Source organism: Mastigoproctus giganteus, chromosome 8, assembly GCF_048544385.1.
Source record: "Mastigoproctus giganteus isolate SK-2022 chromosome 8, ASM4854438v1, whole genome shotgun sequence".
NCBI lineage: Eukaryota > Metazoa > Arthropoda > Arachnida > Uropygi > Thelyphonidae > Mastigoproctus > Mastigoproctus giganteus.
The window spans coordinates 208,006,334-208,026,066 of NC_143582.1; the positions used below are offsets into that span (position 1 = coordinate 208,006,334).

General features: G+C 34.0%; 1 protein-coding gene across 1 annotated transcript in view; it reads right to left on the minus strand.

Annotated features, from left to right (window-relative positions):
* LOC150082232 (uncharacterized) overlaps positions 1–19,733 on the minus strand; it is a 1,008,282-nt gene that overhangs the window by 529,546 nt on the left and 459,003 nt on the right. The window contains exons 59-62 of the mRNA XM_090379191.1: positions 13,757–14,011; positions 9,439–9,582; positions 3,103–3,357; positions 1,207–1,350 (exon numbers count right to left, since the gene is read on the minus strand). Coding sequence (XP_090235317.1) covers positions 1,207–1,350; positions 3,103–3,357; positions 9,439–9,582; positions 13,757–14,011 — 798 coding nt within the window. The remainder of the gene's footprint in view (positions 1–1,206; positions 1,351–3,102; positions 3,358–9,438; positions 9,583–13,756; positions 14,012–19,733) is intronic.

Consider the following 19,733-nt stretch of genomic DNA (forward strand, 5'->3'; position numbering starts at 1 on the left):
TGGTAGTTGTTGGTGCATCGGCTTTTGTGGCCATATTGCACCTCCCAAGGTTTTTGCAGTACTCTGATCCAAGCCCGAGGCGGGAATCGAACCCACGACCTTTGGGTTGCCGGGCAGGTACTTTACCCACTCGGCTAGCCCGGTCGGCTTCTCTCACACAACCATCCCTTACTCATAGCAGTAATTTGCCCTTAATGCCACATTGCTCCAGTTTATACAGCAGTCTTTTATGCGCAATAATATCAAAAGCTTTCAGAAATCCAAATATATGATATCAAAATTATTTTTTGCAACCAGTTTCTTTGTTACTGCATCATAGTGTTCAATCAGATTGATCAGATAAGACTGTGCCTTAACAAATCTATGCTCTGACTGCAGTATAATAGCATTCCTGTTTAGATGGTCGTGCATTACTTCTTTAACCAGTGATGTCATTATTTTCCCTGGAACAGACATTAAGCTAACAGGTTTGTAATTACTCATGTTGCTTTTTGATCCCCCTTTATGAATTGGGGATATATTCACACTTCTGCAGTATATAGGAGCCTCCTGCAAATCCAAGGATGCTCTCATAATTATGGCTAATAGTTTACTTGCCTGCTTTGCTTTGATGAATAGATTCCATCCCAGTTGAAACCTTATGTCACTAGAGAGATTCAAAAATTGAATATGAATCTTTGCTGAATCAACCTCATATTTATTCTATAAATTAGATTTGTAGTATCTTTTATTTAAAATATGACAAATATAAGACAATAGGCTCTAAATGATGGGAACTAAACTAGTTTTTTTAGTTTTTAGCTTTAAATTTTTAAAAGTCACTATATATTAAACATATCCTTTACATTTAAAGAGTTTACCAAACAATATGGACATTTTTTTTCATCCATGCAATGGAATGAATTCTAGTGCTTTTTTTTTATTATTTTTTAAATTATCAATTATAAACATTCTTAGGATGTTGATTTACTCTATTAACGTTCAGAGAGTTTTAAAATTTGTATCAAATAACAAACGCAAAGTAGAGAAGATGACTACCATTTTGCCACAACAAGTAACATGGATTAATATTTTCAAGGAATTGTCAATGATGGATTTAATATCGCATTCAAATATTTTTTAATTTTTTTCAAAACCCAAAATTATAATTACATTGAAATGATTACACTGCAAAGAACAAAGTTATACAACAGAGACAAAGTTTACCTTGGCATGAAAGTGTTGCTGTTATTTCAGCTGTGCCAATCATGTTAACAGCTCTACATGTATAAGTTCCACTATCTTCTGGAACCACTGACAAGATATTTAGAGCCACATAACCGAAATCATGGAATGGACGATAACGATGACCTATAATAAAAAGAATATATGTAATTCATGCACAGATTTCATCTTCATAAATATACAATAAAAAGTCATAAATTGCATAAATTGGCATTCAAATGAATTTTTGAATGCCTGATTTATGAGGCACTTTATTTATTATTCTGTTTTATTTATTTTTATTTTTTTTATAAAAATGAATAAATTAAAGTAAAATAAAATAAATGAATAATCTATTAAGAGCTAACTTTAATCATTATACCATGATTATTACCTTTGTTAATATCATCGCATTTCAAAATTTCTGCCAGTTCTTGGGTCACATGCACAACTACATGTGGAGGAGTGGTGCATGCAACCAAGGAACTGGCAGCAGTTCCAGAATGTAATGCTGTTGACAAAAGTAACAATTACAGTGTAATAATTGGTATTTAACTCTTTATGGAACTTGAAAATAAGTAATAATCTAGAAATTATTCTGATGTCCTACTTTTCCTTTGGCTATTTCAAATTACATTTACTACATGGAACTTAACAGCAGTTTTTTTTTTTTTTAAATATGATATCAGAAATTGCATTATTAATTTCTTGCAAAGCACTAAACATTCCATTCACTGCACATTCAATTCTTAATTTGAAGATTTTAAGTTCAGCATATCAATCGCCTAGGAAAACTTCCTCTGGCAACTGCTTCAGCAGCCATGGATCAAGTTTTCTCAGGATCACATTTTAAGCCTTAAGTCAAAAATAAATAAATAATAAATAAAAAAATTATTGTTAATATAATTAATTGAATTAATACAAATTGCTACTATGACAGGTTTTTTTTTTCATCATATATTTTTTTTCATTTTAAGGCTCTGATTGCTCAGGAAAGTTACTCATGTGAGAGATATGTTGTAATTGCCAGAGTGGTTTCTTTTGTTTTTCCCCAAAAGCAACTAAGGCTGTGGGGTATCAGTTATCATGCTTTTAAATTTCATGAATTCCATAGTTAGTTTACCTGTTTTTGTTTTTTTTTATGTAAAACCCATCTTGATGGATAGTGCCATCTCCAGAGAACAGCAGGCGCTCCATACACTTAATACATGCTGATAAACTAATCATTATTTAAATTATAATATGTGAAATTACAGTTAAATGTTCTTTTCATTTACAAAGCAATCCCAATATGTCAAAAATAAGTAAAAGCCCTACAAAAAAAAAAATTGTATATTATCATAAACATAATTTATTATGTGTTATAATGCATCGTTCATCTGTTGATAAAGAATACTCCAGAGCTAAATAAGTCATTACTTTTATTTTTACCTTATTTTATTTCTTTTAATGTGAATTATATTTTTAAATTATACAGTTATATTAAAGGGCCATTTTAATTTTATACTCTGTAGGCTATTTTGATTATTTAATTTCTGACAGCAGAATTGGAGTATGCAAGAAAGGTATATGATGAAAAAACTGCATATGATAAGAGCTGCAGCGCAATAAAACTCACTAAGCTCTTCTTAATTATGAAAATAAGCATAATTTAAACAGGTAATTCAGTCTTGAATTAAATCAGTAGTATTTAAACTATAGTTTAATATAGTGTTTTTTTATCTAAAAAGTATATTATAATACACTTCTATTTAAATATATATATATATATATATATATATATATATATATATATATATATATATATATATATATATATATATATATATATATATAACATTTCACAATTCCAAGTAATGAAAAAAACAGAAAACATGCACACAAAAAACATATACTTACCAACGGGTATAGCTTTACTATTACGGAACCACTCAACCCTGAGAGTGGAATCATTGATTGGTTCTAAACGACATTCAAAGTGTGCTAGCTGGCCCTCTTTTAAAGATAAATTATTAAGTTGGGTGGTAAAACGAGGCTGAACTTTAACTGTTTCTTCTACCCAAGTATCACGCTGATAACGACTAGTATCTTCAAGATACTGAATTTTTTGAAGTCCTTCTGGATGTTGAGATTCCAAAATGATTTGGCTTTTTGCTAAAAAAAAAAAAAAAAAAAGAAGCAAGATTTTAAATTTTAGTATACATATATACATATATGTCTTTAAATAAGCAAATGGCTTTTAATTAAATATGGAAAACCTAGTAATTCAAATTGTGCAGCTTTTAAACATTACATAAATAATATTTAGTCAACAAATTAGCAAAGGATGTTTCACAATATGTACAAGGAATACTTTTTTATGAATAAAAATAGATTTTTTGTATTATTTGGTGATTAACTGACAACATCTTATTAATGTACTAAATTTCTCAAGTGGATCTGCAATTTCTTGTGCAGGTACCTGGGACTTGGATATGTAGATGGTATGAAGGGGGGCTATATTTTGTTTTAACTATGTTATAATCATTTAACAAATATTTTAGGTCCACCTGCATCATTTAGTGACACTAAATGATGCAGGTGGACCTAAAATATTCGCACAACCCAGCAAGCAATATCAATTGTGTTTTTTGCATTTCTGTCTCTTTGAAAAGACTAAAAGTAACAAGACAGATGTATTATCATTCAAAGGTGAAATTTCTTTTCAATAATTTTGCATTAAAACCTAGCTTCCCCATATCATTAAACCATAATTATCCCTTCGTACAGATCCCATATACAATTTCGAAGAATGACCTTTTCCCTATTCTGAGCCATCCTATTCATCTAATCAAAGATATGGGGTAATCCTCAATCTCCATGGCCCCAAATTATGAGGATGTTGTTAACACAGAAAAGCCATACTTTTGGATATATGTGATATACTTCAATCACTTATCTTCCGAAGTTGATTAATACTTGTGATTCAAAGTCATGAAGGTTAAAAATTAACCTAGCCCACTGATTATATGATTCATATTTACTGAGATATCCATCCCATCCTAGATAATAACATACTAAAGAGAATATAGAAATTAACAATTATTGTCTCATTTTTAGTGACTATTCTAAACTAGTTACTTATTTACTGGCAATCAAAGTGAGTCACATATAGAAATTTTATTGATCCCACAATTTGAATCAAATTGATAAAACAAAAATAATCAGACCCCTGACATTTAAGAATTTAAATGATAGATATGAAATGAATATGCAATGGCTAGTACAGAGTTAAAGATTACAACAGACATCCCGCAGAATGAATGGGCACATAACGACAGCTACAAAAAGTGATTAAAGAAACTATTCTCAAATTCAACATAAACAAAACACTCCCTCTAAAAGACAGTGACACCAGAACTGGGTATCTCAACATGGACAAACTCTCAGCACAAGACTCAAGCATATGGCAGAGCTAACTGGAAAAAGATAGTAGCTCATCACTGTGGGGCAGAAAACTACTCAACAGATTTCAAGAACAAACAATTCTAGCTACAGATATCAAATGAAGGTCTAGGAAATTGAAGCAAAGGCACCAGTGTCATTCGAGGGTAGTATAGCAGCCGTGGAGCCGACTTTTTTTGCAACCTCTTTTTAATAAAAAGAAAAGTTACATAATTTTTAAAACTTAATTTAATTTTCACAATTAGCATTTAGTGGATGAAATTTGAGCTTTATGTTTTAATTCTGACTCAAAAAAAAATTTTGTGAATCAAAAAAACATTGTGAATATTAAAAAATACTCTTTGAATAATGTTTCATATTTTATTAATGCAAACAAAACAAAAATTTAACAAACATTTAACATTTAATTTTTGTTATAAAATCACCAGTAACAAGAATGCACAGTTCTATAATTGTAAACAATATAGTCTACTGACCTACTCAACCACATGCATATAGGCATGTGCATGAATTGCCTAAATCAGTGGTTTTCAACCGGGGTGCTGCAACAACATTCCAGGGGTGCCATGTAATTTGGGTTTAAGTTACTTAAACTTATTATTATTTTTTAATTTATATGTTTATTTCATTATAAAAAAGTGTACAGTATCTTTTTAATTTTGTGGTGATCTATAATTGATGTTTACTTAGTACCTCTGTATAAAGAATAAAATGATATACTGTATATATGTGAAATCTAATTTTTATAATTATATTATTGAAAAATATCATATAACATTAAATATATATATATATATATTTAATATATAATAATATATATGGTAGTAGTTGAATGTACCTCGAAGGTGAGGTATAAGTAGGTCAGTATAGTGTAGACCCATTGTAGCTTGTGATACGCCATAACCCATCAAAACATGAAGACCTATGCACACGCAAACGGAAACTGGAAAAAATAATATATACACATGCAACATATAAAAATTATTAACATGTTAATTATAGGTATGTAGATACGTTGAAAGGGACTTTATTGAGGGCTAACCCTTTCAATGTATCAACCATAATTAACGAGCTATCCGTTTCTGTTATCATCATCCAGTCCAAAAATATCCAATGATAGTAAAAAGTATACTTAAGTGTGGTATACAAGAACGGGAGTTCCAAAAAGTTGTACCCAAGTGGGCATGCCTGAAAATTTAAACTTTATTAGGTTGTAAAGGTTATCAATGTATAATAAAGTATGATAAAATTTTGCCGTTGACTGGCGTGATGACATTTAGCCTGACAGATAGCTAATTTACAAAATTAATAGTTAATATTACTAAGAATGAAATCCATCCACTGTTATACTTATATATGTGTGGTAAGTGTTTAGCATTTTAATTATTAAATCAAAAAGATAGCATGCGCTAACAGAAGGTGAACGGTGGTAGAGTAGAGTAGAGTAGAGTACTTGGGTACTACTTTTTGGAACTCCCATTCTTGTATACCACACTTAAGTATACTTTTTACTATCATTGGATATTGTTGGACTGGATGATGATAACAGAAACAGATAGCTCGTTAATTATGGTTGATACATTGAAAGGGTTAGCCCTCAATAAAGTCCCTTTCAAGGTATCTACATACCTATAATTAACATGTTAATAATTTTTATATGTTGCATGTGTATATATTAGTTTTTCCAGTTTCCGTTGGCGTGTGCATAGGTCTTCATGTTTTGATGGGTTATGGCGTATCACAGGCTACAATGGGTCTACACTATACCGACCTATTTATACCTCACCTTCAAGGCACATTCAACTACTACCACCGTTCACCTTCTGTTAGCGCATACTATCTTTTTGATTTAATAATTAAAATGCTAAACGCTTACCACACATATATAAATATAACAGTGGATGGATCTCATTCTTAGTAATACTAACTATTAATTTTGTAAATTAGCTATCCGTCGGGATAAATGTCATCACGCCAGTCAACAGCAAACTTTTATCATACTTTTTTATACATTGATAACCTTTACATCCTAATAAAGTTTAAATTTTCGGGCATGCCCACTTGGGTACAACTTTTTGGAACTCCCATTCTTGTATACCACACTTAAGTATACTTTTTACTATCATTGGATATTGTTGGACTGGATGATGATAACAGAAACGGATAGCTCATTAATTATGGTTGATACATTGAAAGGGTTCGCCCTCGATAAATTCCCTTTCAACGTATTTACATACGTATAATTAACATGTTAATAATTTTTATATGTTGCGTGTGTATATATTATTTTTTCCAGTTTCCGTTGCCGTGTGCATAGGTCTTCATGTTTTGATGGGTTATGGCGTATCACAGGCTCAAATGGATCTACACTATACTGACCTACTTATACCTCACCTTCGAGGTACATTCAACTACTACCATATATATTATTATATATTTACAGACAGATTTAATGTTTAATCTCATACAGATGGCATTAATCAGTTCTGATATAATTCATTATTTATATCTAACATTAAATACACTATTGCATTTTCATATCTGTATATATTTAATATTATATATATATTTTTAATATTTTTGCGCACGCGCACGCACACACACACACACACACACACACACACACACACACACACACACACACACACACACACACACACACGCAGAATCAGATTTAACAAGGAGAAAATTGAGTAGGGGTGCCGCAAAATAAAATAAATTACTTAGGGGTGCCGTTATTAAAAAAAGGCTGAAAACCACTGGCCTAAATATTGCAAACTATTTGAAGAAGGGAGGGTGTACAGTGGGCAAGATTTGGTTTTGAAGACACTGCTACTGCTAACTACATTGTATGAATTTGTAACTTTGTTGAAAATAAACTGAACCATAAATTAAAATATACTGGTTTTGTATTAGTAAATATTAAACAGTTACAATATTATAAAATGTAATAAATATTTATACTTAAAAAAAAAAAAAAATAATAATTGCTGCACTGCCCTATAGATTTTGCCGCCATGGTGCAGTGTACCATTTGCACCGCTGGGTTGGTAAGGCCCTGGGAGGGGATCTTAATATAGGCCAACATCAATAATACAATAAAATACAGTAATAAAATTAATATAAGATAAGGTACTCAGTTGGCCATTACACAAAACAGAAGGAACTGTAAAGTTGCTGGAGAGGCCTTCATCCTGCAGTGGATTGAAAATGGCTGATGATGATGAAGGTACTCAGTTCAGCAGATTACAACTGAAAATCTATAATGGAATAGAATTTTCATCAAGGATCTACGGACAATTAATTAGAAATCCTCCAATATAGGAAATTGATATATTTTTTCTTTTTTTAAAGTTTTTAATCAATTTTTTCTCAGGAAACAAATGGTTCTGGAAAGTGGGAAGTAAAAGCTGGAAAAGCTAGTTACAGATGAAGAATCTAATCTCACACTGCTGTTTTGAAATGAAGCATGTTTTTTATAGAACATTCGGGTAGAATAAAATAATAGTTAAATTTACCAATTTAAATTAAATAGTTAAATTTGATAAGTCTGAATTGTAAAAATTTTAGAATTTTTACAATTCATAGTAATAGTAATGGAGGCATGTGATGCAAGAAAGCAAGCATATGAGCTTATGTAGCATCAGCCAAAAAAAAAAAAAAAAAATCAATTTCACACATCCATTCCCTCTAAAAGTTGTTCTCTAGTTCCTTCTTGAATTTATTTAAGCTATCAACTCTACAACAACAGAACAGATGGAAGTTTTGTTCCAGCAATTAACTACCTTCCTTGGCTAAAGGCAAATTTCTGTACATCTATTCTACAACTGTCTTTCCTCAATTTGAATTTATGCCCACTCAGGTTCGTAATCTGAGCAAGCAGAAGAATCCCATCAGAATTCAGCATGTTGAACCCATTCAAGGCCTTATACACTTCAATCAGATCATCTTGCAAGTGCCTAGTCTCCAGCCACTGTAATTTGCAGAACTTAAGCCTTTCTTGGTACAAGGACCCCTCCGTTCCCCTCACCAATCTTGTTGCCCTTCTCTGTACACACTCAAGCAACTCTACATCCTTCCTAAAACAAGGTCTCCAGACCTGTACACAGAACTCAAGGTGTGGCCTGACCATTGCTTTATACAAAGGGATAACTACCTCATTTTCCTGCCTGCAATATTCCTGTATGTCACTGACAATACCCCATGACCTGCTCTGGCAGCCTGTCTGCATTGTTTAGAAAAACTTCATATCTGACTGCACTCCCAGATATTTTTCATTTTCTACCACCCAGTTGGTGGTAGTACCACATGGTATGTGTCTCTGGGGTTACTTCTACCCATATGCAGTACTCTGCATTTGTCAATGTTAAACTTCAGTTGCCACTTCTTAGCCCATCTGCCCAAATTTTCTAGATTCTGTTGCAGTAGCACACTGCAATTACTGTCATTAACAACCCTGTCAACCTCCGTATCATCTGCAAACTTCAATATTAAGCATGATATACCTTCATCAATATCATTGATAAATATAAAAAACTCTCTTATCAAATTCTAAAATACTTTTATCTCCAGAAAAAAATGTGAAATATTATTGCTAAAGGTTATTTTGATTCAAGTGAATACCCAGAATTTGATTATCATCTATCAGCTGAAGACAAGATCAATATTAAAAATAATGTGAATTAACTAGTTTAAAATATAGTGTAATGCAGATATGACAATATAATATCTAATAAGATATATTTAGTATTATTACTTTAATCTAGAAGGCAAAGGAAAATAAATTTTTACCTATGCATTTAACTGTACAAGAAGTCACTGCCTGTCCATTACTGCTTGTTGCTTTACAGGTATAAACTCCACTGTCCTCTGGATACACACTCAAAATGTCCAGAGCAACATAATCAAATTCATAGGCTGGTCTGAATCGATGACCTAAATGAATGTAAATAATAAATATCAAAAATATATTCATGCATCAATATTGCTATCTACATAATGTATAAATGTAATTACTAAAACTTCAATTTAGGTATACAGCAAAAAGAATCAACAGATTATAAAATTATAAATGGTAATCTGCTTTAAGGTAGGTAGTCTAAACTTGAAATTAAAAGAACTTAAAATGCCTTGTTCCCAGATTTTTAAGCTTAAAAGTAGATTTTCCATACAAAGCACATGCTCTCCATACACTTTCAAATAAACTCTTTATCTCTATAGGGATGTGCAAATTGAAGTAGAAAAATATCAAAAAAAAAAAACTCATTTCGAGGGTAGTGCATGCTCCATACTCATATAAACAGCACTTCTCTTTCTCAACAGGAAAGTTATACATATTTGAAGGAGTGCTATACTGAACCAACTCACTGTGAAGGTGGAGCATACTCCATATCAGAGATTATAAGTAAAAAGTAATTGTCCTTCGACATAGAGTGGCACTTTAGTGCAAGTTTAACTCTATCTTAGTCTTCTGTGTTGAAACATTTACCTGTCAAAACAGTCAAAAGTGACTGTAGTTTATGTTGTATTGTATGCACTCGATATGTTGTAGGCCAGCTTGAAAAAAAAAAAGAAAGGATTTACTGGTTAACCCAAAACTCCTAAGGGTAGACCAAAGTTCTGCATAACAAACAAAACTCAAAAAATGTGATTACACAACATTCATATGAATGAAAGGGGGAAAAAAAACCAGAAAAGAATAAAACAAATGACAGGGAAAGCAATTTAACAATTTAGCCTGTCTATGTCTCCAGAAAACCTTTAAGACAAAATCCTGGAAATTCTTAACAAATGAAAAATATGTCTATAGCACTCTCTACTAAAACTGTCACTGTTGTCTGTCATAATGATATTTGAATATCTTCCCACTTGCACACCTTCAAGATTGCTTCACACTACATAGCTAATTAGTTGCTGTTAGGCTGTGTTTGTGTTCAGTTTGTCTCAGTTAACACATTTACTTTTTATTTTTATGTTATATTCAAGCTATTCTTTATGTTCATAAATTTGTTGTTGTGTTCATATGTTCATAAAAGCTGTTGTTGTTATTGTCATGCTGCATTACTATTCCCAGTTCACAAAAATGGAAGAAAGCAAGCTTATACAGTATAAGCTGAAAAAAAAAAAAAAAGAGGAAAAAAGCCAACACTTCCCATTTCACCTGTCCATCCCCCTAGTTCTTTCTTGAATTTATTTGAACTACCCATCTCCACAACACACCATATGGGAGTTTGTTCCAACGACCCTCTGACTGAAGGCAAATTTCTGCACATACAACCTGCAACCATTCTTTCTCAATTTAAATTTATGCCCCGTCATGTGTGCAGTCTGAGTAAGAGCAAGGATTCCTGATGCAAGGATTCCATCAGGAATCCTTGCTCTTGCTCAGACTGCACACACACTAACCATTCAAGACACTAAATATCTTAATCAGATTTCCTTGTAGGTGCCTAGCCTCCATATCTTGCAATTTGAAAAATTGAAGCTTTTTCTGGTAAGAGCACCCTTTTGCTCACCTCACCTCACCAATATTGTTGCTTTTCTCTGCACCCATTCCAACAGATCCACATCCTCCCTAAAATGAGGCTTCCAGACCTGTATGCAGTATTCAAGATGGGCTTAACCATTGCCTTATACAAAGGGATAATCACCTCCCTATCCCTGCTAGCAAAATTCTTGTATATCATTGATAAAACCCCATGTGCTGGTGGCAGCCTGTCTGCACTGTTCAGAGAACTTCATATCCGAATGCACAATTACACCCAGGTCTTCTTCATCCTCCACTGCCCTAAGTGTGGTAACCACATAGCTGGTAAGTTAATCAGGATGTGCAAGTGTGATGGCCTCACACATGTACAAACAGGAAGTATGAAAACAAATATCTGAAAATGAAATTTTATTGGACAGACAATCCACTTGTTCAGAGTTCCCTGTGCATTGTCAGTTATGGAACTTTGTCAAATGGTGCAATGAAGCCTTCAAAGTTTTCATAGTATTTTCAAACAAAACACACTGAACTTTCTGGTAAATATTTTCACTAAAAATAAGCCTACAATAGAAAAAAAATGCAGAATATTTAAATTATTCTTTATGAGAAAAACTTAAGTAGTAAAATTGTTCCAGTTTTTAAAAATATTCACTGAAAATTAATATGAAGGTGGCTTGTTTTAAATACAGAGTCATCAAAAAAAAGTTATACTAGTTTGAACTATTTACATTTATTGAAGTGTTTATCTGCAGAACCATTCCTGATATTATAACACTAAAAAAGCACACAAGATTTTTATTCCTGTGAAAAAATGTTGATGTGTGATCCCTGTGTATTTGATAGCATTTACATGTGTCTACTGAAATTTTCCATAACTGGTGTTTCTTCCACAATGCTTCACACATCACCTGTGATTTTACTTTTAAACTATTCAATCAAATGTAATTTATTCCTATACACATTGTTCTTTAGAAATTCCCATGAAAACGAGCCATACCATTTTAAAATTTTTCAGGAATAATGGCATTCTATACATGTGAAATGTTTTTAGACTTTCTCAATATCTTTTCTACAAGTTTGTAGAAAAGATATTGAGCAATTAACAGATCAACCTGTTAATTGCTGATCAGCCTTGGGCATTCTTTTTTATCAAATTCACACTGCCCCCAATAACAACAATATTAGGTTGATTTAACTTTTTTCATATAAAACATGCTGCCAATAGCACACCATTTCAACTGCAAACAAAATTTGTTAATAAAGAGTACCACCAGTGACCAGCAATAAACTCACAAGTTTTACAGTTTTACTGTGATTAATTTATTTTTAAACTCACAAGTTTTACAGTTTTACTGTGATTAATTTGGTGTCACAAGTGACACCAAATTAATAACAGCTGGCAATCCTTCTCCTCTAATATTCCTAGCCAGCTCAACAATCCTCTGCACTCCCTCCTTTAACAGTGGATTAAGAAATATTTGCAAGTAAACAACATATTCTGACCAGAGTTTCTCCAGCAACAGTTCGCTGTGGTCACTTTGATTTCATTTCAAGATGCTTTAATTAATTCTACGGCTGTCAAGATATAAACTATTAAATATCATTAAAATATAAAATATTTAGATGATTTTTTAATAATGAAAATGAAAACTGAACTCACTAATGCCTGAACATCACTGTGGCTCAAAAAATAGTCCCTTCAAAAATGTAAGGAAAGGTGAGCCACAGGCAAGTGAATTTATAAAACAATTTATTGATTAAGTGTAAGAGTACCAATTGTTAAAGACATAATATTAATCTTTTTTCTTTTTGGGATAGTACTTCATGACTTCAAAACATTTGCATTTTACAAAACAGTTGTGAATAAAAAGTTAAATTTTTATTACATATGCTATGCATAACTTATTATTAAAGCAATGTTAATTTTAGCAATCTAACATTATTACAATATCAGATCAACCTGTTAATTGCTGATCAGCCTTGAACAATCTGAAATGCTCTGAAATACACTTAGGGAAGTTCCAAAGTATGAAACTACTGCATTTTATGCAGTAGTTTCATACTTTGCAAAACAAAAAGTATTATTATATGCATGTACACTATGTAACATGTGGACTTATTTTTTCAATTTGTAAAATAATTGTAAGTATAGTATATCCAGAGCAATTACAGTATTTAATAAAAAAAATAATTAAAAGTTGTACTGATATATTTTTAACCTTGGCTAATGGTATTTTTCATAAACAAGCAAAGCCCTGTTGGAAATGACAGCATTGGGGAATAAAATGGAAACCATAAATAAGCAAAACTTATGAGCAATCACATATATTATTCTCTTTATATTGCTCCCTACCTATTTATTTCAGTTTGAATAAATGATGGGGTAAATTTCAAGTGATATATATTCCTTATTTAAAGATCTAGCTGGATTGCAAACAGGAAGAGCAAATAGGTAATCACAATCAGAAAGGAATACCTGTATTTAAATAAATATAAGGAATTCAAACTACAGTATCTTTTTTTTTTGTTGATAACTCTAATTTAATTATTATTAACATTATATTTACTTTACATGAAAAAAGCAGAAAAAAATTCTGTTATATATATTATAACCAGACTTACCTATTTTCAAAGCAACACCATTGACAAACCACTCCACTTTCATTGTAGGATCACCAATAGGTGTTAATCTGCATTCCAAATGGATGTTAGTACCTTCAACAGTATCAATATTGTGTAGAGCCTTAGTGAAAGTAGGCATCTGAGTAATTATAGTTTCTTCATATGTGTCACGCTTGTATCGGCTAGAATCCTCCAACTGCTGTATCCTTTCCAAACCTTCTGGATACTGTGATTCCAAAACTACACCAGATTTACCTAAAGAATATAAGACAGCCACATTACAGTTACATTAAAAAGTATTCACAAGTATTCCTGAAACTTAATATTGCAAAAAAATAAGATTCAATGTCCACTACTGAAAGTCAATTTTAACCTATAAGTAGTAGCAAGATCTCAACAAACCTATTTTCTATATTTTCCACTCAGTTGTAACTCAAAGGTTCTTTGAGTTACAACTGAGTGGAAAAATCAAGTTGTCATTTTTCAATGACAACTTGATTTTTGATTCATTTATGAACTCTTAAGCAGGTAGGGCAGAAAATGCTACATGAGCAAGTGCATGCATCTTTAACCAGTGACTGCATTACTTTCCCCGGAACAGAAGTTAAACTAACTGGTCTATAATTACTCATGTGACCCTTATATCCCCCCCCCTTTGTGAATTGGGGATACATTTGCACATCTCCAGTCCGTAGGGACTTCCCCTGAGTCCAAGGATGCTCTCATAATTATGGCTAAGGGTTTGCTTACTTCCTTTGTCACCTCCTTTAATATAACTGGATAGATTCCATCCACCCTAGGTGCCTTTCTTATGTTTAATTTCAACAATTTCTCCTCCACTTTGCTCTCAGTTATTACAAAATAATTAACACTCTGTTACAGTTTGATAAACTTCTGGCATTTTCCTCCTTTAATAACTCCTCATGTGTGAATGTAGATGCAAAATACTCATTCAGTTCATCAGCTATCTGAGCAGGATCATCAATAGTCGAACCATCGATACCAAGTGAACCAATCTGATTCATACACTTCCTTCTAGGGTTTATATAAGTAACAAAGTCCTTGCTGTTTTTCTTAACATCCTCTGTCAAATATTTCTCATAATCTGCCTTCGCTTGCCTAATCTCCTTTGTGACTTGATTACAGACTAGCTTATATCTGCCATAGGTTTTTGTGTTGCCTGATAATTTATAAGCATCCCATGCATTTTTCTTCTCTGCCACAAGCCTCATTAGTTCATCTGGCATCCATTTAGGCCTAAACCTTGAACAATATTTCTTAATCAACATGACGGGCCTAGTAGCTTCCACGATTAGTTGCTTGAATGCTTCCCACTTAGAATTTGCTGTTAATGACATCATCAGCTGGTTCCACAGTAGAGAATTTAAAAACTGTCTGAGACCACTGCAGTCACCTTTACAGAAGCAAAAACCCTTCCCTTTGCTCTTGATCGTAATTATATTTTTAAGTAAATCCCACCTCAGTAAACTGTGGCCACTGCCCCCTAGTGTTTCCTTTATCTGCAAATTCTTTATACACGAATAATCACTGCTGATCACCAGATCAATCCCCTCTGGTTGCCTCTTGAACAAGCTGCTGCAGAAAACAATCATCCAATAAATCCACAAAAGTCTTGCTAGTGTGTGAGTGAATACAATCTGGTTTACTGGCCCATTCTATTTCTCTATACAATTGTTCGTTGTACTCATTATAGTCATTAAGCCTATAACACACTCCTACTCTCATTTTTGCTATCCCAGTGCTTATGTCACACAAACTGACTCAACATTGCACTGTCCCCCATGTCAACTGGATGCACTTCCTTAGATTTTTTTCTGAATTAACAGCACAACCCCTCCTCCCTTCCTATCCTGTATATCCTTTCTGTACACATTGTACTCCCCAGATTCCAATTCTGAACTGCTTATATCTGTTGTTGTTGTTGTTATTTGGTTTTTAGGAGCATTAGCAACTAAGGCCATATTGCTCCGGGGATATGCGGTGGTCATTCTCTGACCTTTCCGCATCCTCTGTATTTGGTGGTCATAGGCTCGAACCCTGGTCTAATCAAGAAGTGTGTGCTATGCACTGCCGCTCCTGCCCACCTAACTACGGAGGCACCTATATCTGTGTGACACCATGTCTCCGATATCCCAACAATATCTGCCTTTGATGTCTTGACCAGCACTTTAAATTCGTCAAATTTCTTTATTATACTTCTAGCATTGGTGTACATGCAAGTGCACATGCACCTATTCTTATTTATCCTAACACAGCCCATGTATTTATTTGTTTCATTATGACTCCCACCAGTCCCTGAGCCCACAGTACCCAACCCTCCAGGCCGCTGTTCATTCTAATAAAAGTAGTGCAAGAATCACTTTCACTTCTGCCTGTGGCTACTATTAACCTTTTGGTCTGTGAATCCCACCAAGCTAGCAGTTTTCTGACCCACCTAATGCTGCCTCAATAGCATCAGCAAACACTTTTGCACCCCTTCTATTTAAGTGTATCCCATCCCTGTAGAAGTCTCCTGTTAACAAGCACAGACTACACTGAGAAAAATTCTATCCCATGAGCCTTGCACAATCCATCCAGGGCCGAATTGATTGACAAAGCTCTCATCATATACTCCCTCCTATCACGTCTGGGCAGAATTGCAGACACAATCTCAAATTTAATCATAACTCATGACTTTTTTTCAGCATTAACCTGTATTTGCTAAGTAAATCTGCGGATCTCCTACTCTTAATGTCATTAGTGCCAACGTGCACAACAATATCACCCTTTGTGCCCTTAAAAGATGATATCTGCTCTACAACATCATCAACGTTTGCCCCTGGCAAACATACCCTGGTCCTGAGGACAAATGGGCCTGTTGTTCTAGGATCCATGGTGAAAGAAGATTAAGTGTTCACCAGTAAAACAATTTAATTACAAATAGATACAGAATATCTTTGATTACAAATAGATACTGCAGCTTTCGAGACAAATCGTGTCTCTTTTTCAACAGAATTTGAACTTAACGGATACAGTTATGCGTGCAGTGAGGTGTGTGGTGTGTGAAGGCACGTTATTCAATCATTAAACTGGCGTTTATTGTTGCTGCATGGACATGCGCAGTTTTCCTCCAGTGCTTGGCATAAAATGGTTGTCTCTAAGATGGGGTGTAGTCGAGGCATAAAATGATTGTCTCTAAGATGGGGTGTAGTCTCATGCCTTTGCAGCGGTTCATGGCTCTCGAATTGCTCAATATATTGAGTGACTCTAACCAGAGGCGGTGGCGAAAGTGCCGGGAGTGGTCTATTCTTTCGTAGTCTCGCTTGGGATTGAGGTCGTGGTGGGTAGTCCAGAAGTGCTCTGCAATTGCAGACTGGTCGGTTTCAGCAAAGGAGAATTGCTCTGTCGTGTTCTGCAAGGCGGTCTTGAAGACATCCCGAAGTCTCTACTATGTAGCAGCTGTCACAGTCTTTGCAGGTTATGCGGTATATTACACTGCTGCATAAGAGACAGGCAACTGCACGCATTTTATGCGGTATTCTCTGAGGATTTTTGAGATCCAGCCTGACACGCCTGGATAGTAGGGAACATAGGCGGTAGGTATATTGTCCTGCATTGGTAGTCTTGGGTGGACTGTGAGCTCCTGTGCTTGCAATAGGCACTTGTCTAGTGTGTGCAATGGGTAGCCACAACTGATTAAGTCTGTCCTCACTCGAGAAATCTTGCTGTGTGCAGTTGCCTGGTAGAAGCTTACATTCTCTAGTTTCCGGTGTAAAGACCCCTGTCACCCCTCTCTTATGCAGCAGTGTAATATACCGCATAACCTGCAAAGACTGTGACAGCTGCTACATAGGAGAGACTTCGAGACGTCTTCAAGACTGCTTTGCAGAACACGACAGAGCAATTCGCCTTGCTGAGACCGACTAGTCTGCAATTGCAGAGCACTTCTTCACTACCCAACAAGGCCTCAATCCCAAGCGAGACTACGAAAGAATAGACCACTCCCGGCACTTTCGCCACTGCCTCTGGTTAGAGTCACTCAATACATTGAGCAATTCGAGAGCCATGAACCGCTGCAAAGGCATGAGACTACACCCATCTTAGAGACAACCATTTTATGCCTCGACAAGCACTGGAGGAAAACTGCGCATGTCCGTGCAGCAACAATAAACGCCAGTTTAATGGTTGAATAACGTGCCTTCACACACCTCACTGCACGCATAACTGTATCCGTTGTTCAAATTCTGTTGAAAAAGAGACACGATTTGTCTTGAAAGCTACAGCATCTATTTGTAACCAAAGATATTCTGTATCTATTTGTAATTAAATTGTTTTACTGGTTAACGCTTAATACCCTGGTCCTATTCCATCTATACTTTTTACGCAATATATTACTCATCTCCCTGACAGTAGAGTCACTGACAATAACTAACTCCTGTGGGATCAACGCATTCTGCCTTTGAGATTGCCTCTTTGTTGCCTGATGCACAAGAGTGAGCTCTGGCATTGAGTTGGGCAGCTGAGAGCCTGATGGGTCCCCCATTTTAATACCTTCAAGGGCATCTACCCAACTCTTCAAACTCTCATAAGCACCCATCAGAACGATGAGTTGGCGCCTAATTTCTCTAACACTCTCTGCACCTAGCACACACAAAGACATCCTCCTTGGCTAGATCATGTCCTGTTCCAGACAGTTCTGCAAACTTTTCACAAGTTGCACATTTTATTAGGCTGTGATGCATTGGAGAATTGCCCACCTCGGTTCCCCCTGAGTCACAGCACTCCTGCTACTTTGTGCCCACTGCTGTGCTGCTCTAGTATACTACATTTCTAGCACACACAATCAATGATGCAAATTGAAAGAGAATCCAAAACCTAGGAATGCAAGAATTGGCACTGATATTCCTTTGAGAGATATTTGCACTCACAAAAAAAAAAAAACCAGCAGTGCCAAAAAAACTTAACTTGGGCAGGCATGTAGCATGCTTTCAGCACCAGTCAATATATTTTGGACATAAGAATAAAGGCAACCTGTTCACTCTTTAATGTTATTCTTTATTTTAATATTTGAAAAAAAAAAACCCAGTTAATATTTACAAAAGTCAGCACAAAAATTTGGCATGAATTTTTTTGTGTGGTTGTGAAAATATCATGAGAGTGGATGTGGTGCACTTTGTCACTCAGCTGCAAAAAATCTGATAACTCGACATCCACATTTCTCCAATTTTAACACAGCCAATGGTGCAAATCAAATATCAAACCATTCTCAGGAATACTAAAATTGCTATAGATTTTAGATTATAGATTTTAATCACCTCTAACAGATGTAATTCTTTAAAGGCATGTTATGTGCGTCTGCTTACTTGCTAGGAATTTTAAGATTTATCAAAATAACTGTTACTTATTAAGTAATTAATAAGGAAAAATACTTTTTAAACCAAATTATTATAAAAGTAAACTGAATTACAATGTGACCAAAGGCAAAAGTGCAAGTTTTAATACTTGTTTATTTATATTTTGAGACAGCATCACACTTAAATGGAAAAAAAATCAATAAATTCAAAAAAATCAAAAATCAATAAAAATATCTATTTATTATTGTGTTATAAGCTTCTAAACTTAATATGCAAAAATTATCCTACATAACCACTTAGGGTATGATTATTTTTTCTTAAATTAATGCCATTATCTACTAAGGTAACATCACTTCCTTGGGGACAGGGATCATTATCTTATACTATCATAATATTTTAATTTTACAGTTTTTTAGTTTAATCACCAAAAAATTAATGAGAAATATTTATAAATGCTCATGCCAAACTTCTAATTTTGGAAGGTTAGTCTGATCCCACACCCCAACTTGCCCCATGTGACTACTAACATTATAAAAATTCCATGCCAGCTAACAGGTTAATATGGAGATTAAATATTGATATATAAAGGATGTCATGGAGCCAGTATTTAAAAAAAAATTATT